This window comes from Notolepis coatsorum (genome assembly GCF_963971535.1).
Source record: "Notolepis coatsorum genome assembly, chromosome: 1".
Taxonomy (NCBI): domain Eukaryota; kingdom Metazoa; phylum Chordata; class Actinopteri; order Aulopiformes; family Paralepididae; genus Notolepis; species Notolepis coatsorum.
Genome location: NC_140165.1, coordinates 127,544,178 through 127,571,923, shown reverse-complemented (window position 1 = coordinate 127,571,923; position 27,746 = coordinate 127,544,178). Strand labels below are relative to the sequence as shown.

Genomic DNA, 27,746 nt, shown 5'->3' with positions numbered 1-27,746 from the left:
CAACACGGCATCCCGTGGAATACGTTTTGATTAGAATTGCAGTCATGTGTCGTCTTCTCCTCCCAGCTGCTGAAGCCGATACCCCAGAGAGAGCGCAACCAGTGGGAGGTGGGCGTCGGCCACGCCGAGGACGCCATCGCAATGTCGCGGCAGGAGCGCAGTGACAACTACACCTTCATCTACGTCGACCCGGACCCCAGCGAGCCCCCGCCCGCCAAGAGGAGCAACCCCAGGCCGGAGAAACGCACCCAGCGTTCCAGCAGCCTGGGCAGCAAGAGAGAGGAGGTGGCCTCGCCGGACAAGGAGCAGCAGCCGCCGCCGCTGCCGCCGCCGCCGCGCAGACAGCTCCCCCGCAGGCAGTGCAGCGCTCCGAACGCCAGCGACTCGGCCAACTCCCAGGCCTCGGATGGAGAGAAGAGCCAGAGGGGGGGTCCCAGCCTGAAGAGCTCCCCCGCCCGGGAGGACGACGATTCGGAGGCGGGGGCAAAGCGGGAGTCGCCTCCCCCGGTGAGGGCCTGGAAGACGGCGGCGGCCAGAAAGCTCCTGCCCCTGTCCATCACCATGAAGAAGTTGAACGTGGAGATAACCAAGTGCGACTGGCCCCTCCTACAGAGGAAGATAGTCCCGTCACCCCGGAAAGACAAAGAGGAGCGGGAGGAGCGCACGGAGGGGGAGGTCAAGCAGCCTGACCTGGGATACTGTTCACCAGAGGTGGGTGTGTGCGCAGGGGGCTCCCTCCTCTCTTAGTCGATCAGTCCATATGTAGTGACGTTTCACCACTTGTTCCTTGGGTTCCAAATGAACATCACTGGTGACTGACTGAGGCTTGGTTTGGCTTCCTGTGAGGTTTATGAAGATTCGAATTTTTTTGTCCAAAAAAGGCTTTGTCGTTTTATTAACAAATGAACAGAAATTTAAACGGGCTTGTAATAATTAAATAAGAAGAGGAGTTCATGTAGGCCAGGGGTCTCAAACTCAATTTACCTGGGGGCCGCTGGAGGTAGAGTCTGGGTGAGGCTGGGCCGCATCAAATATTCCACAAAAAAAGGGTTTCAAGTATTCCAAAAATGTATTAATACATCAACAAACTACCCCTTTGCCTCATCATAAAACCTCAAAAACACCAGCAACTGAGCATTCTCAGTGGTGTCAGTGGACTCATCCACAGCTATGGAAATGCACTGTGCATTTTTTTTATTCTATCACAGCCAGTATTTCAGTTATTCTGGTTGCTGTGCTATCTGAGGAGGATTTGCTTTTGTTTGCCTTCAAACATGGTCTCCATCACTTCAGTCATACATTATTTTATTATTTATGCATCAGAGAATGGCTTCTTGTGTTTAGCCAACACCCATGCCACTGAGCGAGCAGTGACACTTGGTTGCTTTTTATCGTTGTGACATAACTTTAACAATAATTCTGCTTGCAGCTTGATATGATGATTTCATTCCATTTATTTTTGTGGTTCTTAGTGCTGAAAGGTTGCATCAAAATAACTGTTTTGTTTCGTATTGGCGTTTCGTTGGTTGGAGGGAGGATGAACGCATATTTTTCAGTCCATTCACCTTTGAATTGCAGCGATTTTCACTGTTTACTTTTATTTTACTGGCCATCTTTGAACATGCCATATTTTTCTACTAGCTGCCTGCTGGTAAAAATTATGCTACTCGCTACAGTACCTGCAGATTAGACTACCTGTAAATGCGCTGTCAACTCTCGCTCTGACTCCGACCCGTTGAAAGACAACACGCATTCCGTGAAGACCCGCCTACTCTGCTCTGATTCGCAGACTGTGGGTGGGGGGATGCTGACGGGACGCTGAATATGATTGGACCAAAGCAGTAGACAGACACAGACAGTTGGAGCAGTGCAGAGGAGATAGCAGAGAATTTCGAGGATACCTGCTATACGCACTGATGACAGGATATATTTCCTTCTACTTGGTATCACTCCGGAATCACGTTTCAACCACTAACGTTGCTGCCATGAGCCTGCGCTATGGTAGCCTACAAGTGATAAAATAAATAAAACGCCCAACTCGCGCAACGACTCGGCAACAAGTTGCGCGCGGCGGCGCGGGCTGCATTAACACTACACTTTGATGTCAAGTAGGGGGCCGCAAAATATCATCCAGCGGGCCGCAATTGGCCCGCGGGCCGTGAGTTTGAGACCCCTGATGTAGGCCATAGTGAAGCCATTGTAGAAGGCTTTCAGCCACGCCCCCATCCTTATATAGAACAGGCTCTCAGGGCCTGTAGAGGGCAACACACATACAACCATTCGTGCACACACAACAATATCAAAACAGAGAATATCCTCCCACACACTGGTCCCTAATTGTATATGTGTGTAAATACAATAATTTAAAATAAAAAGCAGCCACTGTATCTGGTAGTACTAATCTCACTGGGCATCTTCAGTCTTCGACAGCAGGCACATCTTGGTGATCGCTTACATTTACATTTACATTTAGTCATTTAGCTGACGCTTTTATCCAAAGCGACTTACAAGTTCTGTACGACAAGCCATCAGGAAGAGCACAACTCTATCAGCTGAGTAACAATGTTCATCAAAGTGTTGAGTGCTACAGTGTAGGTTAGTTTATTAGGACAAGTGCATGACAGTATAGTCTATTTGCCACCCCATAGAGCCCCATTGTGAACCCGGAAATTTCGGAACCACCAAAGTTTTATGATGGATATGGATAGTACGGATCCCCAGCACTCAGAACACACGCTTAAGAACACATGTCCTTTTCTGTAGTCTGCCAGAGCCAACAAGACCTTTTTGAATCGGGAATGGTTTCCTCGACTCTCCCAGGCATCCAAGAGCGCTGTTGAATCCACATTCATCTCAATTTCGCCTACTTGAAAATTCCTTCTCGCTGCTGACCAGTGTCTTTTGTATCTCCTGCAGTAAGGGTAGGTACTCTTTAGTCCAGCGTTTCCAAAACAGCTCGGCAATATACTGAATCTGTTTCCAGCTACGTCTCTAGCAGGGAATCTTGGACTTCGCTTTGATTCAGTGTTAATGGAGACTTCCAACCAGGTTCGTTCCATTGTCTGATCTTAGATATCTCTCACTTGTCCCCTTCTGCAGATAAACCTCCTCATAGCATGAATAAATTAGTCTGTATCGAGTGACTGAGCCACCTCCGAATGCACTGTTCTGCTTGACATCCAGGTGAACCTGACACCATATCTTTTCACAAGGCTCCTTGCTCTTCTTACCTTGATGTGCCCCAAATAATCCAGTCCAACAGTAGTGAATGGAGGTGTTATCTGGCATCATCAGCCTTTAAGCAGGTAGACCATGTCCTCCTGTCTTACTCGTCTTTTGTACTTCCATATATATGGCGATGGATGACGGAGGTAATGTGCATGATAATAAGATGTTTGATAAGTCATGGCATAGCTGATCTGTTTTTTTTTTATCTACTTTTTTCTCCCATTTTCAATTTTTCTCCCATCCCAATTTCGTATTGTCCAATTCTACCCTCAGCTGTCTCGAACGCTGTTAGGCCATGCCTCCCACAGGCCGGCTGCAATGTGGACCAAGCCTTGCATCACGTGTCCCCTCCGGTACACGAGGAGGCAGCTGTCGCATCTTTTCACCTGCACAGCGCGATCTCTCAGCGGCAAGGGTCTGCATGGGAGGGTCACGCCGCCCTCGTTGCTTCCTGATTCTGCTGCGCAGGCGCACCAACCGACCTGTAGGAGTCGCTGTCCACAACGTCCGATCCCCACCCACCAGCTTCCCACCCCTAACGCTGCCAATTGCGTTAGTATGAACGACCAGCCAAGCTGGTAGCAATGCCGAGAGCTGGGCTCGAACCCAGCATCTCCTGCATTAGTGGCGAGCGCCTTGCCCACTGCGCCACTTAGCCGCCCCAGCTGATCTGTTAGGTTGACCCCCGAGAATTCCATCCTCTAATACTGAATCCAACTTGTAAAGGCAAGTTGAACTTTTCACACCAGACCGTGCCGTTTCCAGCCTAGTCGTCTCTTCTGGCAATCTTTGCTTTTGGCTGAAACAGATGATGGATTTCTCCGCCTTTTCAAGGTCAACGGTTATACTCTTTTCTCTTAACCATCTGCTGTGAGTCAATTATTTTCTCCATTGTTATGTTATTCTGTGATCATGCATATGGACGGGTTGACCTCGGACTGCTTTTCTTTTCCCTTGTTTTGCTAGAGATTGCAAGACACTTTTTAATTTGAGCAACCGAGCCACAGCCTTGCTTGACTGTATCCAACAGGAGAAATAAGAAAGCAGCTGGTTAGTGGTGTTCTCTGTTCTCTCCACAACAACGCTAGGAACAACTGTGGCTTCAGGGTCATCGGTGGCACAGCTGAGAGGTTGGTGACGAGATTCAGAGCCTCCTGTAGTCCATGGTCAGAGAGTATACGTCTTGAAACAGTCATCGACGTGGACATTCCTCTTGATTCTGTCATTTACTTCATTTAGTTCCTCTGCAACTCTTTTTTTTATTTCGTTTTTTTATGCAAAGCTTGCACAACTTGGTGAGGAAGCGGCTCCAAACAGGTGCTCAATTGGCATCTGGGTCAGATGGCCGTCAGGCCACCAGAAGAATCTGAGAACATCCACATTGTTTGCCGACATTCCTACTTGGTGAAACCTTGCCTGTATATCAGCCACGACCGCTATTGATTCTTGACATCTGGAAGTGACTCGGGATAAGTTCCGTTGCAGTTCTCGTGGTGCCACCTCAGCACATCCTTTATCAATGACGTCTGAGAGAAAATCTATGTGCTCTCTCTTTGGAATTTCCTTTTGAGATTCACAAGACGCTTTTCTTCAATTGCTCCGTTATTTGGCATGGCTGTATTTTTAATAGGTAAGTCTAGACTGTAATGGCCATTTTCCAGTACTATTGACTCATTTGCAATTTCAACAAATCTTTTATCTTCTATTGACATCTTCTGCTATCTCGTTGAAATCATCATTATATTGCCTGATCAACATTTCATTCACATCTATGGCATTGATGGAATACCGGTATGCACTTTCATCCAAGTAAGACCATATTGGTCAAGTCCTCCTGCTTTTGGTACAGGAATGAAATGTTCTTTGGCAAGTCCTGAGACGTCTACTGCTGTGAGGCCATGAGATAGAACACAATTGACCTATCTCAAACCACACGCTCTTTTCTTGATCCTCCAATCACAACTCACTTTGGAAGCAACCGTTGTGATTGAAGGATCAAGAAAAGAGGGCGGGTTTGAGATAAGTCTATTCGATTTCATGTCTCGATCTTCTGCATTTTATATGAACGTTTTGTGATGATTGCTTTCATATTTGAGGCAAGGTTAATTTCAATGTAAGTGCATTTCCTCCATGCCATGTACTGTAATACCTTGGGATCCTCTGACTTGATGTTAGGCCATGAGAGTGCCATCTCTCATTCCGTTCCTGGCCAAATTCCCAATCAGGTCTCTGACATCAAGGCCACCTAATCATCCCTTCCCCTTAATTGGCTGATATCAATCCCTGTCTCCTGAGCCGTTCAGCCATTGTGTAGTGTGATGTGTGCCGGGTGCCAGTGTATGGTAGCCATTGAGCCTCCGTAGCCCAAGGTTGGGTGCTACCAGTGGTGGTGAAGGAGGCCATTTCCACCCTACATTGTAAAGCGCTTTTGAGTGTCTAGAAAAGTGCTATATAAATGCAAGTAATTATTATTATTATTCTCAATGTACGCACTGGCAACTTGGTCCTCATTACCCAAAATGTTCTTATCTTCATTCATGAGTTGGCAGCTTCTCACAAGGTCTTGTGCCTGTCCCTCTAGTGTACTGCTTGGGGAAATGCAGCCCATCTCTGTTACTATCAGTTTTAGACCCTATGGCTCAAAGGACATAATATAGGACTGGAATTGTAATACATTACCATCAAATATTGCAATGGATGCACGATATTGATTTTTTGACACCGATACCGATAACTTTATGCTCCTCAAGCCGATAACCGATATTGATAACCGATATTTATTGTATTATAATTTTTTTTTAATGTATATATATATACATTTTTTTGATCAAATTATTATTATTATTTTTAGTATTTATAAGCTCCGACGTCATCGGTACTGCTATCGGTACTCGAGAAATTATGGAGTTTTTTTTTTAGGAATTTAAACGTCGCAAACTAATCTTGTTGGCCGTTTTTTATATCTCTCCTGCCTCGGTGTCTCTGCCTGCGCGAGGAGCGGGCTGTGCTCACACACACTCACTCACACACACACACACACACAGGTGCTGCCGAGTACAGACAGCTCTGCTCACATCATGGCGGACAGAACGAAACGTTCAAAAGTCTGGGTCTATTTTACTAAAGTCGATGCTGACGACGCTCGTTGCCACAAGTGCAACAAGACATTTGCCAGTAATGTATAAGCGTGCTGGTACTTGTCAATGTGGCTGGCGGGGAGATAACGTTATTAGCCTGAGCTCAGAGTAGAATAATGGCTGACAATCCGGAGGTAAATAAACGAACGAGAGCTTCTGATTGGTGGTAAGAAGAAGAGGTGGGTGCAAGCGGTGGGACGTAATTGGCAGATCGACTGTCTGCCTCCGAATGTAACGTGACCACGTCACAGCCAAGAAAGGGAGCGCTGGATTTGTGAAAAACTCCCTGTTCCTAAACCACACGCTATCAATCGTACCACAGTACTGGCAAAACGGGAGGAGGCTATAATAAAAACAAGCGCCCTTCATCCAAATCCACCCACACCAGATTTCTTTTAACCAAAAAATGTATTATATATTATCGGAGCTATCAATAACGTTATCGGGTTTATCGGGATGACGTCATAATTGCTGATATCGGCCCGATAATTATCTGCCCGATAATTATCGTGCATCCTTTGAGGCAATGATGAGAGTTGTTGCTGTCTAACAAGAATATTGGTTCTATAATTTCTGGAGAACATTAGATATATTGTCTACTTCCACCATCCTGTGGTGGTGTTCTAGTCCGTCTGCCTTGGGTTTGTTCAGGAGAGGACAGTGAGCTTGGTTTGAGACCTTGGACCTTTGTGTGTTTTCTCAAATCAGCTTGAGAAGTATTGTAACTTTGAATATATAAATTAGTTGGGGTTTGAAGTGCAAAGTAGATAAATCAACTCCTTTCAGTTGATTTTACATCTTTTTGTATGTTTTTTGTTTCCATGCTGAATGTTATCTCCTGAAATATGATAAGCACATGTATGTTAAGCACTAGATTTAAAGAGGTGGTTCTGCATGACTGCATGTGGGGAAACTACACATTTCCAGATTTGTACATTAGATTAATCAACTAATAGCTATTAGTTGTTGACTAAACATTTATTTAGTTGAGGACAGCCATGGTGTGTGCAAGGGAGACAGATGGGTGCTTGATGGACAGACATGGTGTGTGCGAGGGAGACAGACTGGTGCTTGATGGACAGACATGGTGTGTGCGAGGGAGACAGACGGGTGCTTGATGGACAGACATGGTGTGTGTGAGGGAGACAGACAGGTGCTTGATGGACAGACATGGTGTGTGTGAGGGAGACAGACAGGTGCTTGATGGACAGACATGGTGTGTGTGAGGGAGACAGACCGGTTCTTGATGGACAGACATGGTGTGTGTGAGGGAGACAGACAGGTGCTTGATGGACAGACATGGTGTGTGCCAGGGAGACAGACGGGTGCTTGATGGACAGACATGGTGTGTGCCAGGGAGACAGATGGGTGCTTGATGGACAGACGTGGTGTGTGTGAGGGAGACAGACGGGTGCTTGATGGACAGACGTGGTGTGTGTGAGGGAGACAGACGGGTGCTTGATGGACAGACATGGTGTGTGCCAGGGAGACAGATGGGTGCTTGATGGACAGACATGATGTGTGCGAGGGAGACAGACGGGTGCTTGATGGACAGACATGTGTGTGAGGGAGACAGACGGGTGCTTGATGGACAGACATGTGTGTGAGGGAGACAGACGGGTGCTTGATGGACAGACATGTGTGTGAGGGAGACAGACGGGTGCTTGATGGACAGACATGTGTGTGAGGGAGACAGACGGGTGCTTGATGGAAGTGAGAACACCAGCGGACTAGGAGCTGATGGTGCTAAAGTTCTGATGAGTGTTGGTGTGTTTTCTAGCAGGACTGTGGAGCTAAACCCGAGGCCAGCCCAGAGGAAGAGGAAGAGGAAGAGGGGGATGAAGGGGAAGACGACGCAGAGGAGAGGAGAGGTTCCCCTGCCAGTCGTAGGAGTGAAGAGGGAGGAACGCAGCAGACCTCCTCTCCTGGTTCCCCCCCCAGCAGTCCACCTGGTAAGGAATACATACGTGGACGAAGAACGGGACTAGTTTTACCCAGTGATTGATAATTGTTTGCGACTTTAAATCTCATGTGAATCTGCCATGTCTGTAATTTGTAAAGTAAAGAATTCCTGAAGAAAACATGGCTCCATACATTCCAACACTATTCATGACTATAAGAAATAATCTATAAATAGGAATACATTTAGATACTACTTTGCATCATGTCTGTTAAAGTGGGCATATAATTCAATCCCACTGGATTCAACTTCATGGGAAACTATAGAAAAATAAATGGTCAACGGTAGTACTAATTGTTCTTCAACCTTTGAAGGTCTATGTTATAACCCCAACTATTGGGGTAAATGTATTCGCTTCCCATCAACTAGCTCATACTCTCCAATCATTTAAGGTTTTTGGTTTATACTCGCCAAATGTTCAAATATAGCACAATGGTGGAATTCTGAATAATGGCAGACCTTTTAAATATTGTGAATCCAAATGTTTGGGCAGAGATATCAAACCTTTTCAACTGAGAGGATCTGTGCTCTTTTTCAAGAATTGAAAGTGAAATTGAAGATTTCTAACAAAGGTTTTCTTCTCTACTTGTTTTCTTCTCTACTTGCAGTTGAGATCCCAAGTTTTGAAATTGATAGGCGGGAAAAAGCTCAGAAGAATGACTGAAGTGGAAAAGAAACTAAGAAAATCTCTGAATCCAACAAAAACACAGCTAATCAAATATATAAAAATGATTAATAGTTTATTTATCTGTCCTGCTGTTTGGGGAAAATGATCTGGGAGAAACTTAACTCTGAGGCTTGGGAGTAAAATTTGGGGTACTATTGCATAAGGTGTAAAAAAAAAAGGAAAAGAATATATAGAATATACTTACTTAAAATATACATAGAAAATATGTACATAGAATATACATAACACAGAGATGTACATAGAATATACTTACATAGAATATACATAACACAGAGAAAGTTTAAACTAATGTGTCCGAATAGCTCACACATATGCTGGCACAATACGAGAGCGGACATTCTATTCTATGATCTGGAAATTATGGAATTTCCTAAAATCATCTTATTATAAAGTCTATTCCCTCAGACTTGAATGTGGCAGTGGTACAAGCAGGAGGCAAAGACACAAGGCTTTTTATTTATTTTATTTTTTACTCAAAACAACTAAAGCACGGAATACAAACTCACTCAGCTCTGTCGATCAGTCTGTGAACAAAAACCCAGATGGCTCATTAGAGGTGCACTGGCAGGCGTCTCTACATTTTGTAGCCGCATTTCTGCAGACCCCTCTCTGATTGGTTGAACTCCATTTCTGCAGACCCCTCTCTGATTGGTTGAGCGAAGCCCCTCTCTGATTGGTTTAGCTCGTCACGCAGTAAAAGGCGGATGTAATGTTGTCATATCAATCGCGTATAATGTTATTTCGCGTGACTTCGCGGTTTATTCATAACGTTATGCACATTTCACAACACAGCCAGCTGTCAGAAACTGTACATTGTAACGTTATGTTATTTCGCGGCCTGCCCATTTGATGTTCCCAAATCATATTCAGAAAGTATCACAGAGACTTCTATTGACCAAGGAATTAGTTATTATTAGTAAGACACAACATTTCCGTAGCAATTGACCACCAGACTCTTTCTCTTAAGGCATTAACTGGGTTAATTAATATAAATGTTATATTGTAACTGTCTAGTTACACATTGGTTCCGAAACATGTATGTTCCAGGCTGCAATTAAAACTTTGAATCTGAGAGAGCTCTGGTCAGCGAAGCCGGCGAGCGATTATTATTGGTTTTTAATGACAAACCAATTACATAAGCCTATCCAACATATGTGTAAAGGCACACACAACATATTCCAGTTAACGGTATATTTTTTTAATGATTCGTTATGGCGTAATCAATACTTCCATGCGTATAAATTGCGTTCGCGACCTCCATGTTTTGGGGCTATTCATCAGAAAACTCGGATCCGGGATTCGGCTCCCATCCGTCGGGCAAGAACTGTGGGTTTTCAGCCTCTTTCTCTGGAGCTTAACGGAGTTTTGACTCCTGGCTAGAGGAGCTTGTCGCGGCTCATGCACATGCGCGCGCTCGGCCAATCAGAGAGGGGTCTGCAGAAATGCGCTCAACCAATCAGAGAGGGGTCTGCAGAAATGCGGCTACGAAATGTAGAGACGAGCACTGGCAGCCACTTGACTCGCCAATTAGCTGACCTGGTGGCGTGTATCACTTCCGCAACGGATTTAGTCTGACGGCCACGTGACACGCGCGAATCAGTCAGAGCAATATTGTCGCACCATCTTCTGAGTGCAGACGCGCTGCTGTTTAATCACTTTTCCCACTTCAATGACAGAGCTGCTGTTTAATGCTCACTTTTCCCACTTCAATGACAGAGCTGCTGTTTAATGCTCACTTTTCCCACTTCAATGACAGAGCTGCTGTTTAATAATATTGTCGCGTTGTGGAAAGCAGGATGAGAGAGCGTAGATTTCAGTGTGTATCATTTAATCATTTATCATTTAACATTTGACAGGCATACATTGTTGTCATACAGAAGTACAGAATACTTTTATCCAAAATGCTTCTTACTGTTACTGTTAGAGACTGTGCTAGACAAGATAATATACCAGTACCATACAATATACTATGCAATGTACTAATATACAATACGCTATAGTGCAAAGCAGAAATGTAAGGTGTACGAGTTGCAGTGCAAATGCTTCTTACTGGCGCGCTCCAGAGATTTTGGATAAAAGTATTCTGTACTTCTGTATGACAACAATGTATGCCTTTCAAATGTTAAATGATAAATGATTAAATGATACACACTGAAATCTACGCTCGCGTATCCTGCTTTCCACAACGCGACAATATTATTAAACAGCAGCTCTGTCATTGAAGTGGGAAAAGTGAGCATTAAACAGCAGCTCTGTCATTGAAGTGGGAAAAGTGAGCATTAAACAGCAGCTCTGTCATTGAAGTGGGAAAAGTGATTAACACTTTGAGCGCCACGCCTGGTTTTCCTTTTTACCGGCTGAATGCCACCATCGGCGCCAATGTTAACGTTAATATCGCCTAATCTATGTTTTAAATTATGGCTATGTGTCTAATCTGCCCATCGCATTATCAAAGACTATTTTCCAGTCAGTGCTGTCAAGGCAGATTGTTCTTTTATCGCGTCGTTTCCATTTCAGAGCAGTTAGAAAAGCCCCCGTTTTGATATAAAAAACAGCTCATTCTGGAGCATTCTATGAAAATCTATCTAAATGAAAGTCTTTTATTGGAATATTCCACAACGTTGATATTCGTCGGCCTTTTTATGAATCGTTTTCAAATAAACGCTAGATGATCAATATTATACGTGCACGCAAGCACATTACGGCCGCGCACGGATAATCGCCTCGTTGATTTCCTCTCTGACTTTTACAGTGAAACCGAAAGAAGACATTTCACAAAACAGCCTATATCTTCATCAAACTTACTCTGATTATCCTAACACTGATAACATAGAGTCCTTACCTGACATCAGATGGTATCCAACTGGTATATTCCAATTCCTGATCACCATTCGAAAAAATCGATACGTGTATGGATCCAACGCGATACTGTAGAACTCCATGATCAGCGGGGATCTGAGGTTCCAGAATGAACTGTGGTAACCCCGGCTGGATCAGTGGACTGGAAAATGTGGAGTACCGGATTTCTTTCCCCATTCATTTTCATTGAGTCCATTCCAAAATCACTTATGTCATCTGGGAGACGACAGGGGGCGCTTTTTTCCACAGTGATCGCCGGCGCCGCTCGGCTATACTCGGGTGATGCAATAATTTTTCAGATCGCTAAAAAAGAAAAAAATCCGAGAAATCTCGTGAGTGGCATTCAACGTCACTATTAAAAACCCGAGATATCTCGTGAGTGGCACTCAAAGTGTTAAACAGCAGTGCGTCTGCACTCAGAAGATGGCGCGACAATATTGCTCTGACTGATTCGCAGCGGCAACGCTGCCGCGGGGGCGTGCCACGCGTGTCACGTGGCTGTCGCGGCCAATCAGGCGAACCCGGAAACCGAAATCCGACTAAATCCGTTGCGGAAGTGATACACGCGACCTGGTGAGTCAAGCGACATATCTCAAGCCCGCCCTCTTTTCTTGATCCTCTAATCACAACCGTTGCTTCCCTTCCCCTAACAGTTGTGATTGGAGGATTGAGAAAAGAGGGCAGTCTTGAGATGGGTCAAGTGGCCCTCTCCCATAATGTAATTTAAAGATGAACGACCTTGACCAAGATTCATGTGATGAATGTAAAAAGAAAAGAAAAAAATGATTATTACCATTGCATGTATGTGTGCCAAAAGACTGTTGGCTACCAACTGAAAAAAACATTGATGCCATAACAGGAGAAACATGGCTGAAAAACAATTATGAAATATTAATCATGGGATTACTCTTTTTCCAATTGTCCTGAAAAAACTGCTAGAGCCTTTATTATGTATTAATTCTTTCTTTTTTTTCCCTTAATTTTGTGTATGTATTTACTTTTGATTCTATGTGAATAACAACGTGAAACTCTCTTTCAATGGATTAATGTGTATTAGTTTAGTTGAAATTAAGAATGGGCTTAATTTGAGTTTAAATCTTAAAAGATCAATAAAAGTTCAAGAAAAAAATCCGGCACAATTTGCCTGCTGTGTTTTCTCAGACTGAGGTCGCCTGATAATACTAACCAAATGCACATTGCTGTTTTTTAGTAGCAAAACTGGCTTTGCAGTACATTTTGAAGAGAAACAGTTGCTTCCTTTTAGCATCCCAAGACGTTGCAGGCTGCACATACCTCTTAATGATTTTGTTGATTCATAATTGACCTTTTGTAATGATTTATAATTGACAAATTACATTTAATCACGATTCCGAGGGAAGCAACAGTTGTGATTGGAGAATCAAGAAAAGACTGCAGGGCTTGAGATAGGTCAATTGAACAAGGACACACATGGATGTGGAGCATTGTTGAATGGATTGGACTGCTCTTACAGTGTCATCCCTTTGAGCTGCCACTAAGGGCAGAGTGGCTAACCATGAGTGACTGAGTGAGTGATCGATTGATTGCTGGTCTGTGAAGTGCTTTGCATCTAAACTTATAATAGTATTACTTAATTTTTTGCTTTAGGCAGTGAGCTTAGTGGTGTTTAGAATTCTTCTGAGGTGCCATCTTGATATGTCTGCCACCAGAAAGGTTATACATTGTATGCATCATCATAACAGTCAATCTCAATGTCACGACACATCGGTAAGAATTCCTCCCTCGAAAAGGTACCTCCAGAAAACGCAGAGGATGGGGGAGTGATTTTCGATTCCACGAGGTTCCCACGTGATCCTAGTCGTTTGCCAATAGTACCGTCCTGTAATGTATGTTTGGCTGTTGAATGTTTGCTGATTTGAAGGAGTTGAAGAATATCGTTAGAAAGGTGTGTAACTTCATGTTTGACATGCACACTCGTTTTCAGGTTCTCAGGAGAGGAAACAGCAGAGGCGTTCGGTGAGGAGCAGGTCTGAGTCGGAGAGAGGCAGTGACCCCGTCCCTAAGAAGAAAACCAAGAAGGAGCAGGTACCAGTCCTAACACTTCAGTCTAAACTCTGCTCAGACTGACCACCTACTACCTCTCACCTGAATGGAAACACCCTCTAACCAGAGGCGGTGTACAGTAGTTGTGATTTCAGACCCCCTCCTCTGGAACCCTGCTGGCCTAGGATCACATCTGACATGATCACAGATCACATCTGAAGAACCCTTAATCCTGTGCCTCCACCCCCTGTTTACCTGTCTGCCTTCCTATTACATATGAATTATGAATATTGGAATGGACTACACACTCCTTATTTGTGAAACAACTACCGTACTTTTCGCACTATAAGCCGCACCTGACTATAAGCCGCAGCAGCTAAATTGAATGATGTGTACATATATAAGCCGCACTGGACTATAAGCCGCAGGTGTTTTAATGTTTAATTACCATATGTAATTAGCATTGGGACACAATACTGTCAGACAAATAACAAGAATTAACTCATTTACAAGTTGTATTAAGTTTAGCAAATAAGGGAACAGATTAATAACATTTCAATGCAGTCAAAAAAAGCAATATTTAGATTTTTACATTTTCGGGTTTGGTCACGTCGAGTCACATATAAGCCGCACCGTTATATAAGCCACAGGGTCGAAATGGGGGGAAAAGCCGCGGCTTATAGTCCAAAAAGTACGGTATTCCTAACCTAACCCAACCTTTTAACTCAATCACAGGCCGAGGCGGCTCCCGAGACGGCGCTGAGGACGGGCTCACAGAAAGGTACGGGAACCTTTTTTCCTTTCAATCACGACCAAGAGCCCCTCGCTCTCTACAGTGGCACTCCTGTATATCTGAGCTGTGTGTATCATTTTGCTCTGTGCCTGTGTGATCATCAGGGGCCAGTGAGATCTCTGATGCCTGCAAGCCCCTGAAGAAGCGCAGTAGAGCCTCTACAGACGTAGAGATGGCCTCGTCTCAATACCGAGACACATCCGACTCGGACTCCAGAGGCCTTAATGACCCCCAGGTTGGCTGGACATGCGCGCACACACACACACACACACACACACACACACACACTAGAGGTGGGAATTTGCAGAGAGCTCCTGATATAATACTGTCACAATACTTGGGCCAATATTATGATAATGTCATTCTTGATGTTTTATATTACATAAAGTGCTTCCCTTTATTGTTATTGCAATTTATCACTTTTTATTTGTTTTTCTTTTGACTGCAGCAGATACTTGAATAGTATCCCTTAATGATAGAGAATGTATGCATTTGTTACACTTTGGAGCAAAAGAAATCATGGAATAGAAAACTAGATAAAACCTAAGGGCTTTCAGACTTCCAAGCAATAGAGGTTTTTAAGAATTATGGTTTTTAAGAATATCATTTGATATTAATTTGATGAACATGTTCTCTTCATTTAAAAAGCTTTAAAATGGTACAATGAAAACGACCACAACACTCATATGGATACAATACAATACATGACGATATACCAAGTCAACATCTTCCCCCACCTGCGTGATATACACACTAACAATGCAGAAAAATTATATTTCATTCTTTATTTCTCATCCAGACAAAAAAGGAGAAAAAATAAACTGCATTAATATCTATGTCTCTGTCTCCCAGGGTTTGTTTGGGAAGAGTCTAGATAGTCCAGCAGCAGCCGATGCAGATGCCTCAGACACTCAGTCAGTGGACTCCAGTCATGCCGGGAGGAGAGACACAGTGTGCCAGGTGGGGACTGCCTTTTTGTTTAGTTTTTTTTATCACTGTTACACTATTTCTGTAAAAGTAATATGGTTACTTGTTAAACTGCCTTTGTGTGTGTGTGTGTGTGTGTGTGTGTGTGTGTGTGTGTGTGTGTGTGTGTGTGTGTGTGTGTGTGTGTGTGTGTGTGTGTGTGTGTGTAGATCTGTGAGGTGTACGGAGAGGGCCTGGTGGTGTGTGAGGGGGACTGCTGTAGACGGTTTCACCTGGACTGTCTGGGCCTGCCCTCCCTGCCCGACGGCAAGTTCACCTGCTTGGAGTGTAGAAACGGTGAGAAACGAGACTCCCGAATCGTCGCAAATGCCAAATGGTTTTCTAACACGATTAGAGCTCTGCCTGATCTACCACGCCTGATCTCTCTCTCTCGTGTTTCTCTCTTTTCTTCCCCGCTCCTTTCTCCCCCAGGCGCTCATTCTTGTTTCAGCTGTAAGACGTCGGAAGGGGAGGTGACCCCCTGCTCTGTGACCGGCTGCGGCTGTTACTACCATGACGACTGTGTCCGTAAACTCCCAGGGACCACCGGGGCTCCGGACGGGAGCTTCTCCTGCCCTCAGCACACCTGTTCCACCTGCTGCCTGGAGAGAGACCTGCAGCGGGCCAGCAAAGGTGCGGAAGCGACGGCTAAATATATAGATACCTCCTGTTCTCCCAGGCCTCTCGGTTTTGGGACTTTCATGCAAATGTGGTTTCCTTCCAATATTTTTTTAAATGGCATTAGACCGCCGCAACACTTCCGGTATTCTGAAATCATGGGAGAGAGAGAGAGAGCGCGGGGAGAATATGAATGAATGTGGATGAGAGCCTTGACATTAAGTGGTTGTAGCTACGGCTGTGGGGGGTGCTGGAGACATGATCCAATAGACTTGTATACGCCTGAGTCTCCTGAACACGGAGAGACCAATCCCAAGTTGATTTGAACTTTCTCGGTCGAGCTATAGTCACTTTTCCGCACCTACTCCCCGAACTCTGCATGCACAGATTGCCCACGGAGTCTGGATTGTCCTTAGATCGATCTGCACATGCAGAGTTTGGGGAGTAGGTGCGAAAAAGTGATTATAGCTCGGCCGAGAAAGTGCAGATCGACTTGGGATTGGTCTCTCCGTGTTCAGGAGACTCAGGCGTATAAAAGTCTATTTGGATCATGTCTCCAGCACCCCCACAGCCGCTACAACCACTTAATGTCAAGGCTCCCATCCACATTCATTCATTTTCTCCCTCCGCTCTCTCTCCCATGAGCTCAATGTAACGCGGAAGTGCAGTGGTCTATGCACTGTAATGAATGGTTGGTGGCATGAAAGTAAAACTCAATATTAAAGGTGCTGTATATAAAAGTGGTCTACATGTTAAAATAATAGTTCTGCACTCCGACAGCCTCTACTGATTGTTTGGTCAGTAACGTGGGTCTCCCAGTCCCTCTGCTCTGCAATAAACACAACATACATTGTCTGGTATCCCGTTCCCATTTTATCCAATCAGGCGAGAGAACTCCACACTGCAAAAATGGTCTGACAAAAACTAGTTTTAAGCAAATGTGTCCTTGAAACAAGTAAAATAATATATCAGGGCACTAAGCAAATTTCTTGAAAAGTTTAGGGTTCTCTCTCCTGATTGGAGAAAGTGGGAAGGGATACCAGGAAATGTATTTTCTGTTTACTGCAGAGCAGGAGGGACTGGGAGACCCATGTTACTGACCAAACACTATCAGTGATAGCCGTCAAGATGTAGAGATATTTAACACTTATTTTAACAAAAAGAATACCACTTACAGCATCTTTAAATATTATTGGCGTTATTATGATTAGCGTTATTGGACACCTTGACATCTTTGTTTTTTTTTACGAAATTGTAACAATTTGGAGGATGCAATCATTTATAATGTGAAATATTCTGCATTAAATTAAGCTATTTGTCAGTTTATCTTACAAAAACAAATGTCATTAAATGTTCACGGACTGCCGTCCTTTCGTCTGGTCTCCAGGGCGCATGATGCGCTGTATCCGCTGCCCGGTGGCCTATCACCCAGGAGACGGCTGCGTGGCGGCGGGCAGCGTGGGCATCACCCACCACGTCATGATCTGCAGCAGCCACAGCAGCACCAAGAGGAACGGGCTCCTCTCCTCTCCCATCAACGTGGGATGGTGCTTCCTGTGTGCCAGAGGTAAGCCCCTCATACCTTACACAGTAAATTAGTCTCACCCTGGGGACCCAGTCACTTTTAAAACGTAACCGGTGCTCTGATCAGGTGGGGGGGGGGGCACCAGAGACTGGCCCCGGAAACCCTTTTTCGGTCCCGACCCATAGTCTAAGAAACCTTGCACGTGGGAGTCCCACACTAATGCCATTACTCTCCTACAGGGGACTGTTCATCTGTGTCGGATATGTGGCCTTGAGCTAGTGAAGGAGAATGGGAGGGATGTTGTTTCCTATGTTATCCTGGATGCTTCCCCATGTGTTTATTCAGATTATTTTTTACACCTTGTCACTTAACTCCATGATCTGTTCCTCTTAGCTGTAACCCGTGTCGGCACGTTCCCCAGGACCCCGGTCTCCTTCCTCCATTGCAGTGCCTTCTAGTGGGGCATTGTAACGTTTTCCCAGTCATTCTCAGAATATGGCCATTTTGTTCTATGCAATAACGACTTCAGTAACATTTCACAAGTGAAAATGTGTCATCTGTGAAAACATCAGTGATTCTGTATTGGATATTCTGTGTATTAATATGATGTTATATGTTTCATTTTCATAGCGGTCCCCGAACAGCAGAGCTGTGAAATGTAACTGGTTATATCCACCATATTACTAGTGTTATGAATGAAAAGGGCTGTTACACTGCACTCCTCTCACTCAACCTCTACTGTTTGAACTTGTGTAAAGAGGACAAGGGTTCATGTCATGTTGATACAATTGAGATCATTTTAATAGTGACTCGAGTGCAGTGTACACAGCCCCTATACTGTATATGTCGGGGACAAGCCTCTTTTTTTTTTCTTTTTTTTTTTTTTTCTGTTTGTGCTCTAACAATGTGTGTATGTTCTCTCTCTCTTGTGGAATCATGGGTATTTTTAGTTTGACTGCGGCTCACTACCGTCTCTCCCTGTGTGTCTTGTGTAGGGCTATTAGTGCAGGACCTTACTGACACCATATTAAGTTCATATGCCTATAAGTCCCACTACCTACTGACTGAGTCAAATCGTGCTGAGTTGAAATTACCTATGATTCCCTCTTCTTCGTCAGCTACCAAAAAGAATATTGGGAAAGGTAACTGAACACTTTACTCTTTTCTCCTCCTTGTCTCCTTGTTGTATGTGTTTGTGCCTGCTCCCAGATTTTGTTTACTTTCTCTTTAAAAAAAAAAGTACTTTTTTTACTGCATCTCTCTTTTTGAAGCCTCGCGACGCTAGGTTAATTAACTGGTTACACGCTGCAGTTAATTTTAACACGTGGCGCAAAATAACCTCTGGCAAATTCCCTCCCCTAACCCCTAATCTCTGCTGATAACGGGTCTCCAGCTGCTTATGCTTCATGTGGTGCTAGTCGTTTGTTTTTTAATCGGTCGACCTATGCACATATAGGGCTGTGGGCGATACAGCAAAAATGTCATGTTGAATTTTTCTTTTCTTTTTTTCTGACGGTATAACGATATTTGATGGTATTCGGTCTTCCCCAAATTGCATTGTGATGTGACATCTTTTGATGTCCCTTTTCTTTTTTTTTTTTTTTTAAATCATTTAAACAAAATTGTCTTGTCATTCAAAATGGTCTATTCTTATTCAGTTTCCAAATTCTTTGTAACACTACTTGCACATTTTTTATATATTTATAATTTATATCTTTTTTTTGTATTGTTAAAATGCATAGCTTTGTGTGGATCCATGAGGGTATACTTTGAAATACAGTATACCCCCCAGCCCTAAGTGCATACCTATGAATATATGTTATATATATATAATAATATTAATAATAATAATATATAATATAAGCTGATCTTTTCCCTGTATGATGATATGATTGGCGGTGTAGACTGGGGGTGCTATGGCATACTGCCCTGTGGACTTACTGATACTGAATTCTTTGGGTTGTTTTATGTCCTGTCTGTGGTGTGTGGGGCTTATTGTCACTGGAGGCATTCTGCTTCTATGCTTTAGCACTCTGGGCTTGTATTAATTTGAAACAGGCTTTGCTCTATCTCACTTCCGTTTGCTGACTGCAACTAAGGGTGTTTTCACATATTAGTCATTTTTAGGCCCTGTCATTTTCGGTAAAACGAAAACAGAGATTTTAGAAAACACATTTTAAAGTTTTTTTTAAATATCCGTTTCAGTGGATCCGTGTAGCCATGTTAAACTTATCGTCTATCTAGTGCAGGGGTCGGAAATTAAAAAGTGTTTAATATTTCCATCAACTAAAATATACGTCACACCCCGTGCCTCTCCCTGCCGTCTGCAGGTGGATAATCTTGAGTTTCCGACCTCCCAGTAAGCTAACCATGGACAAAAAATAAAAATAAAAGTCTCAGAGGAAAATAGAGGGTTTTATTCAGCATGGACAGATTAATTTGCTTTCACTACTAATGATGCAGGCTTACCTGTATGCTTAATATGTGGTGGGAAATTAGCGAACAACATCTAAAGCATGTATTTAACAAACTCAAACATTTTCTAAACACGGTTTATATTAACTTAAAATAAACAAAAAATCTACTTATGTCGACAAAAATGTCCAATAGGCCTAACTAAATAACGGATACACACAAAACGCTGAAAACAACCAACTGTACTAACGAAGCAACAAGTATTTTTAATGAGGCTATTATTATTGTTTTGCAACAAGATACATAGAACATAAATATCCTGCCAAGCAGCGCGGCTGAATCTGTCTGATGGATGAATCTGTCTGACGGCGCACTGGAGTAGATAGAGAAACTATATGAAATATAGAAATACTGTAGATGCGTTCGTTAGAGAAAAATAATTTCAATAATATATGCCTTATTCTATGCGCACTGCCAGCCAGCCTTTATGCGTCGGAGAGATACACTTAACATTTTGACAGAAGATAAGCTCCTGATTCAGATACAATTTAACACAAACTGTTCCAAAGATATTTAATGTTTGTCAGCATATTTTCACACCGCCAACAAAGTACTTGGTCCGTTGTCTCTTATTGGTATTTTCTGTCACTACATTATTTTACTTTTCAGTTGCTGCCACCAATGAAAATCCGCTCGCTAAGCATGCTCAGACTGTTGTTCTATGGTATTTGAGATATCACTTATCGCCACCTACTGGCCCGGCATGCTTGTTGGAGCAATTTATATGCGTTTCTCTACATTTACGTCTGGACAGAGGTATTTTTTAAAACCCTGCCATGTCGACAAGGATTTTTCTTTTCTTCTTTTTGGAGCGTGAGTTTTGAAAAATATCCATATACGTGTAGTCAAGGCCTTAGACAAACTGAACTCTGTACTTTTTTAAGTGGACCAGTCCAGACTCTGTACTATTTTTTTTTAAGTGGACCAAAAAGAGGACCAAGACTAAATTAACTCAGTCCTCTTTAGTGTTCACATTGTACTCTATTGTGAAAGAGAACTCGGATCCTTTTCTTGTTCACTTCAGCTCTGATGAGATCCCAGTCCGCTTTCTGTTCACACACCTACATCGACCAAAACCCTTTACGGCTGTTATGGACCGCAGTTTTGCGCTTTGTGATGTTAGGAGATATATCAACATCATTAGGACATTTATTATTGAATTTGATCAGGCGTATCGTTGTTTAATATGATTGGCAATGAGAAAGAGTCATTAGTATTGATTTATGCAAACTATCAGAAGTACTAATAACTAGGGCTGTAACTTTGGAGATTAATTTAAAGCATTAAAATAAATTAATCTAGATTAATCTATGGAGCGAAAAATCTTCAACGTTCTGAACTTTCAGCAGTATATTTGCTTGTTCTTTTTTTGCATTGACTTATGCACCTTTTTGAAAATCATCTGACATGAAGATGGAACACATTTTTGTTAATATGATTTATATTACTGGTAGTCTTTGAATCTAAATATACTTTCTTTGTGTTGATTTTACATTAACTCCATGATTTTACTCAAGTAAATATCTGTTACAAGCTTCGGTTTTAAGTAGAAATTTTTTATTTTTAATCTAGATTAATTACAGAAAATTGAGATTCATTAGTGAATTTCTTTTAATCTATTGACAGCACTACTAATAACTAATAAATGAAAAAATAATCTCACGTTTAGGTCTCGTTAGTTACATTGAAAGGCTGTGATTGGCAGTATCATAACATTATGACCTTACCGAGTTTGAAATGTCATATCTGGAACAGGGAGTATCCTAAAGTGGGATTGTGGAGTACAGTCGTTGAGCATGATTGCTGGGCTGCCATGAAACCTCCAAGTAAGTGTGTCCACTGTCCATGAGACCATGACACAATAATCCTGATGGACATTAGCTAATTTGACAATTATTTTTAGCCCATTATTTATCTCTAGCCTACAGTGTTTGAAAATAGTGTTTTTGTCTTGGAATAAGGCTCTACTGTTTGAGATAACACTGAGATATTTACTTGCGCGTTCATCAGTAAACAGTGAACCCCTACAAGTGAACCAAGAGCACTTGGTGTTCACAATGCGCACGCAGGGCTCCCCACCAAACGGACTCAAAAGCGAACCCCACTCGCACCACCTCTTGATGGTCTCAACTCGGTTCGCTCGTCGGGGGTCTGAGCTCGTTCACATACCATATCAGAGAAACAAAATGCTGAGTCGAGGTCTGAGTCCATTTAAGAGGCTGAAACGGACCAAGTGTGAAAACACCCTAAGTTTTATTTTGGACTCAAATTACCTGATGAATCTTTTGGCTCTCCTCCATTCCTTGAGCCACAGGCCGCCCTGGATGGGAATACAACACCAGCAAATGGTTATCATAAATCATAGATAAAGAGTCACAAAATATGAGCTAGGACCACATGAAACCTTGTCTCTTCAATTTGATAGATATAATTAATTAAAGTGGCAAATTAGCCTTTTGTTGGAAATGTGATTCCATGCAAGGCGGCCTGGGCAAGAGGTGGTATACGTAAAGGGAAATGTTTGCATTAATTTGCCAGACTGCATGTCTGCTTTTTGCCAATATGTTATTATTTTGAATCTACCTGTCTGTAATTACGTTTAAATTGATATGTTTGTGTTTCATCCCTGTGCTACTGCATGTATTGATTATAAACTGGCCCTGGTACTATACTCTGATTCTGACCATCAGACCTGCAATAGGAATTAGAACTGACCTGATAAAAGTGTTTTTTGTGGAGTGGCAGGTTACCCTCTATTGAGTTTGTAAATATCCTCTTGACTCCTTACATCTAAAACACATGATCGTACGTGACAAAAACAATTGCCTGAACAATGTTGGATTCATTAAGGGGACCAAAGCCAAGTGGCTCTTCTAAACTGGTCAATGACAACCATTTTTGTTCTCCGTATTTCATTTCAAAACCATAATCAAATTTTACTGTGGTAATTTTAGATTGATTTGGAATTTTCTCAAAAGGACCCATTTTCATACCAGTGGTACCCACATGGGATTCTCCGACACCAGGAGCAGATTGCAGGAATTTCTTTCAACTTGGGGCATTTAGCGCTTTCCTCCACAAATGTGAGACCCATTGAGTGGAGAAACGTGAGTCATTCGGCAACGCAAAAGCGGCTAGCAAAAAGTTTCACTCACTTTGATAACAATTAGAGAAAGCCACCTCAGGGCATCTGGGTAGTGTAGAGGTCTAAGCACTCGCCTACCGCCGCAGAGTCCCGGGTTCAATTCCCTGTAGTGGTACCTCTGGCTTGGGCAGTGTTAGCGGGTAGGAAGCCGGAGAGGGTATTAGTCTTGGTCGTTGCAGTAGCGACTCCTGCTGTTCATCAGGGAGGGGATCTGGGGGAGATAGCGTGAACTTCCGGGGTACGTTACACTCTCCCAGTGAAACTCCCTAGTGGTCAGGTGATAAGAAACGGAGGAGGAGACATGTGGTAGTCTACTACACCCTCCCATGACAGACAGAGGAGACATGTGGTAGTCTACACCCTCCCCAGACAGACCAAGGAGACATGTGGTAGTCTACACCCTCCCCAGACAGACCGAGGAGACATGTGGTAGTCTACACCCTCCCATGACAGACAGAGGAGACATGTGGTAGTCTACACCCTCCCCAGACAGACCGAGGAGACATGTGGTAGTCTACACCCTCCCATGACAGACAGAGGAGACATGTGGTAGTCTACACCCTCCCCAGACAGACCGAGGAGACATGTGGTAGTCTACACCCTCCCATGACAGACAGAGGAGACATGTGGTAGTCTACAGCCTCCCCAGACAGAGGAGACATGTGGTAGTCTACACCCTCCCATGACAGACAGAGGAGACATGTGGTAGTCTACACCCTCCCATGACAGACAGAGGAGACATGTGGTAGTCTACACCCTCCCATGACAGACAGAGGAGACATGTGGTAGTCTACACCCTCCCATGACAGACAGAGGAGACATGTGGTAGTCTACACCCTCCCATGACAGACAGAGGAGACATGTGGTAGTCTACACCCTCCCATGACAGACAGAGGAGACATGTGGTAGTCTACACCCTCCCCAGACAGAGGAGACATGTGGTAGTCTACAGCCTCCCCAGACAGAGGAGACATGTGGTAGTCTACACCCTCCCATGACAGACGGAGGAGACATGTGGTAGTCTACACCCTCCCATGACAGACAGAGGAGACATGTGGTAGTCTACACCCTCCCATGGCAGACAGAGGAGACATGTGGTAGTCTACACCCTCCCATGGCAGACGGAGGAGACATGTGGTAGTCTACACCCTCCCCAGACAGACGGAGGAGACATGTGGTAGTCTACACCCTCCCATGACAGACAGAGGAGACATGTGGTAGTCTACACCCTCCCCAGACAGACGGAGGAGACATGTGGTAGTCTACACCCTCCCCAGACAGGAGACATGTGGTAGTCTACACCCTCCCCAGACAGGAGACATGTGGTAGTCTACACCCTCCCCAGACAGGAGACATGTGGTAGTCTACAGCCTCCCCAGACAGACAGAGGAGACATGTGGTAGTCTACACCCTCCCCAGACAGAGGAGACATGTGGTAGTCTACACCCTCCCATGACAGACAGAGAAGACATGTGGTAGTCTACACCCTCCCCAGACAGACAGAGAAGACATGTGGTAGTCTACACCCTCCCCAGACAGACAGAGGAGACATGTGGTAGTCTACACCCTCCCATGACAGACAGAGAAGACATGTGGTAGTCTACACCCTCCCCAGACAGACAGAGAAGACATGTGGTAGTCTACACCCTCCCCAGACAGACAAGACATGTGGTAGTCTACAGCCTCCCCAGACAGACAGAGAAGACATGTGGTAGTCTACACCCTCCCCAGACAGACAGAGGAGACATGTGGTAGTCTACACCCTCCCCAGACAGACAGAGGAGACATGTGGTAGTCTACACCCTCCCATGACAGACAGAGGAGACATGTGGTAGTCTACACCCTCCCATGACAGACAGAGGAGACATGTGGTAGTCTACACCCTCCCCAGACAGAGGAGACATGTGGTAGTCTACATCCTCCCCAGACAGAGGAGACATGTGGTAGTCTACACCCTCCCATGACAGACAGAGGAGACATGTGGTAGTCTACACCCTCCCCAGACAGACAGAGGAGACATGTGGTAGTCTACACCCTCCCCAGACAGACAGAGGAGACATGTGGTAGTCTACACCCTCCCCAGACAGACAGAGGAGACATGTGGTAGTCTACACCCTCCCCAGACAGACAGAGGAGACATGTGGTAGTCTACACCCTCCCCAGACAGACAGAGGAGACATGTGGTAGTCTACACCCTCCCCAGACAGACAGAGAAGACATGTGGTAGTCTACACCCTCCCCAGACAGACAGAGGAGACATGTGGTAGTCTACACCCTCCCCAGACAGACAAGACATGTGGTAGTCTACACCCTCCCCAGACAGACAGAGGAGACATGTGGTAGTCTACACCCTCCCCAGACCGACAGTAGGTTAGCGCAATGATCAGGACCGTGGTACACATGGGGAATTGGCATAACAACTAAATTGGGGGGGAAGAAACGGCCTAAAGGAAAAAAAGAAAGCCGTTAGAAAGTGTCCTGTCTGATCCGGGCCTAAGGTTGGGACTCGATAGGTTGATTTGCAGCTCCAAACTCATATTGAGATATGACTAAGGCTTGTCTGAAAATGAGATTCAGAGTATGGCCAGGTTTTTGGGGGGCATTATCTAACCATGTACTGCTCCTCTTTCCACACACACGTTTCCCACAACACACACACACACACACACACACACACACACACACATTCATACCAATGCAGGAGGCAAGTTGCTGTGCTGTGACTCCTGCCCAGCCTCCTTCCACCCAGAGTGTCTGGAGATGGAGATGCCGGAGGGGGCGTGGTCCTGTCGTGACTGCAGGGCAGGGAAGAAGCCTCACTATAAACAGATTGTCTGGGTCAAACTGGGCAACTACAGGTGAGCAACAATACACACAGCACTGCTCACAGATCGCTGTTGGTGGGTGTGTTGGTATGTATCTATGCACATTAGTATTCTGATATATTTCCAGATACTCAAGACTTAAGTATTCGGTCTCTTAATCGGAATGTGTGTAAAACGCCATTTGCCATTCATAATAGCTGGGATCATCTCTTTTCAGAGAAAGCTGAATATGATCACTGGGATATGATCACTAGGATATGCTGAAATTAGCTGGGATATTTAATATGATCACTGGGATATGCTGATATTAGCTGGGATATTGAATACGATCATTTAAATTTAGTCATTTAGCTGACGCTTTTATCCAAAGCGACTTACATGTTCTGTACAACAAGTAAGCAGGAATGGTACAACTCTTTCAGCTGAGTAACAATCATTAAACAGTGTTGAGACTTGGGTGCTACAGTCTTGAGTGCATAGTAGTAAATTAATATAGTAGGTACTGGTAGGTATATCCCGATCACTGGGATATGCTGATATTTGCTGGGATATTGAATATGATCACTGGGATATTCTGATATTGGCTGGGATATTGAATATGATCACTGGGATATGCTAATATTAGCTGGAATATCGAATATGATAACTGGAATATGCTGATATTAGCTGGGATATTGAATATGATCACTGGGATATGCTAATATTAGCTGGGATATTGAATATGATCACTGGGATATGCTGATTAGCTTGGATATTGAGGCATTTTAATACCTTATCATTTTTGCTGTTGTGTTATGTGGTCTGTGTGAGTTTGTTTCCATGATAATATTTGGAATATGTATATGGAAATATTGGTACTAGGGATATTAAAACACTTTGGGTGCCATGGGTTAAATTCATGATATACCATAGATTGCCAGCTCTATTTGTCTATGGAGAAGTACCCCTTCTTTGCATGGCTATAACTTTTTAAATTCTATTGCTACATTGCCATTATTCGGGCCCATTCAAAGTCCTATATGTATTGTTCATTGTGTAGCAACGTTAAACGTTTTCATTCACATATTCATAGTAAAGTATGGTCTAATGTATAAGTATGTTTTCATCTCTTTCTGCAGCTTTCTCCAGAACGTGATCTATAGCCCCAAATGCATTATATTGATGATGAAATACAGTTTGATGGCAATCGGGGCGATATAAAAAAATTTCAATTGGACGTACTTCTAGAATGATCTACGTATGATCTGATGATGACCGGATGGGCGGGGGATCGTTTATAATTCCGTGGGCAGCGTTATATCATTCATCTAGTGTGGGTCATATGTTCATCATAACAGTTTATATGGAACACGTTCAAAAATAACGCTGAATCTTACCGGATCTTCCTCGCGCCGTTGGACGATCAGCGTGGTGTAGACCGTTTTCGATTATGGGATGTTTATCCTGATGAACCATTTCCAGCTTGTATAATACTATATACGTCCAAATCATGTTTATCGAGTTAT

At 43.8% G+C, this 27,746-nt stretch overlaps 1 protein-coding gene across 1 annotated transcript in view; it reads left to right on the top strand.

Annotated features, from left to right (window-relative positions):
• The window catches only part of nsd3 (nuclear receptor binding SET domain protein 3), a 61,539-nt gene that overhangs the window by 8,561 nt on the left and 25,232 nt on the right, over positions 1-27,746 (top strand). Inside the window, exons 6-16 of the mRNA XM_084323453.1 lie at positions 67-711; positions 8,149-8,317; positions 13,836-13,936; positions 14,630-14,675; positions 14,792-14,922; positions 15,540-15,647; positions 15,824-15,950; positions 16,086-16,286; positions 17,659-17,838; positions 18,792-18,938; positions 26,118-26,274. Coding sequence (XP_084179579.1) covers positions 67-711; positions 8,149-8,317; positions 13,836-13,936; positions 14,630-14,675; positions 14,792-14,922; positions 15,540-15,647; positions 15,824-15,950; positions 16,086-16,286; positions 17,659-17,838; positions 18,792-18,938; positions 26,118-26,274 — 2,012 coding nt within the window. The remainder of the gene's footprint in view (positions 1-66; positions 712-8,148; positions 8,318-13,835; positions 13,937-14,629; positions 14,676-14,791; positions 14,923-15,539; positions 15,648-15,823; positions 15,951-16,085; positions 16,287-17,658; positions 17,839-18,791; positions 18,939-26,117; positions 26,275-27,746) is intronic.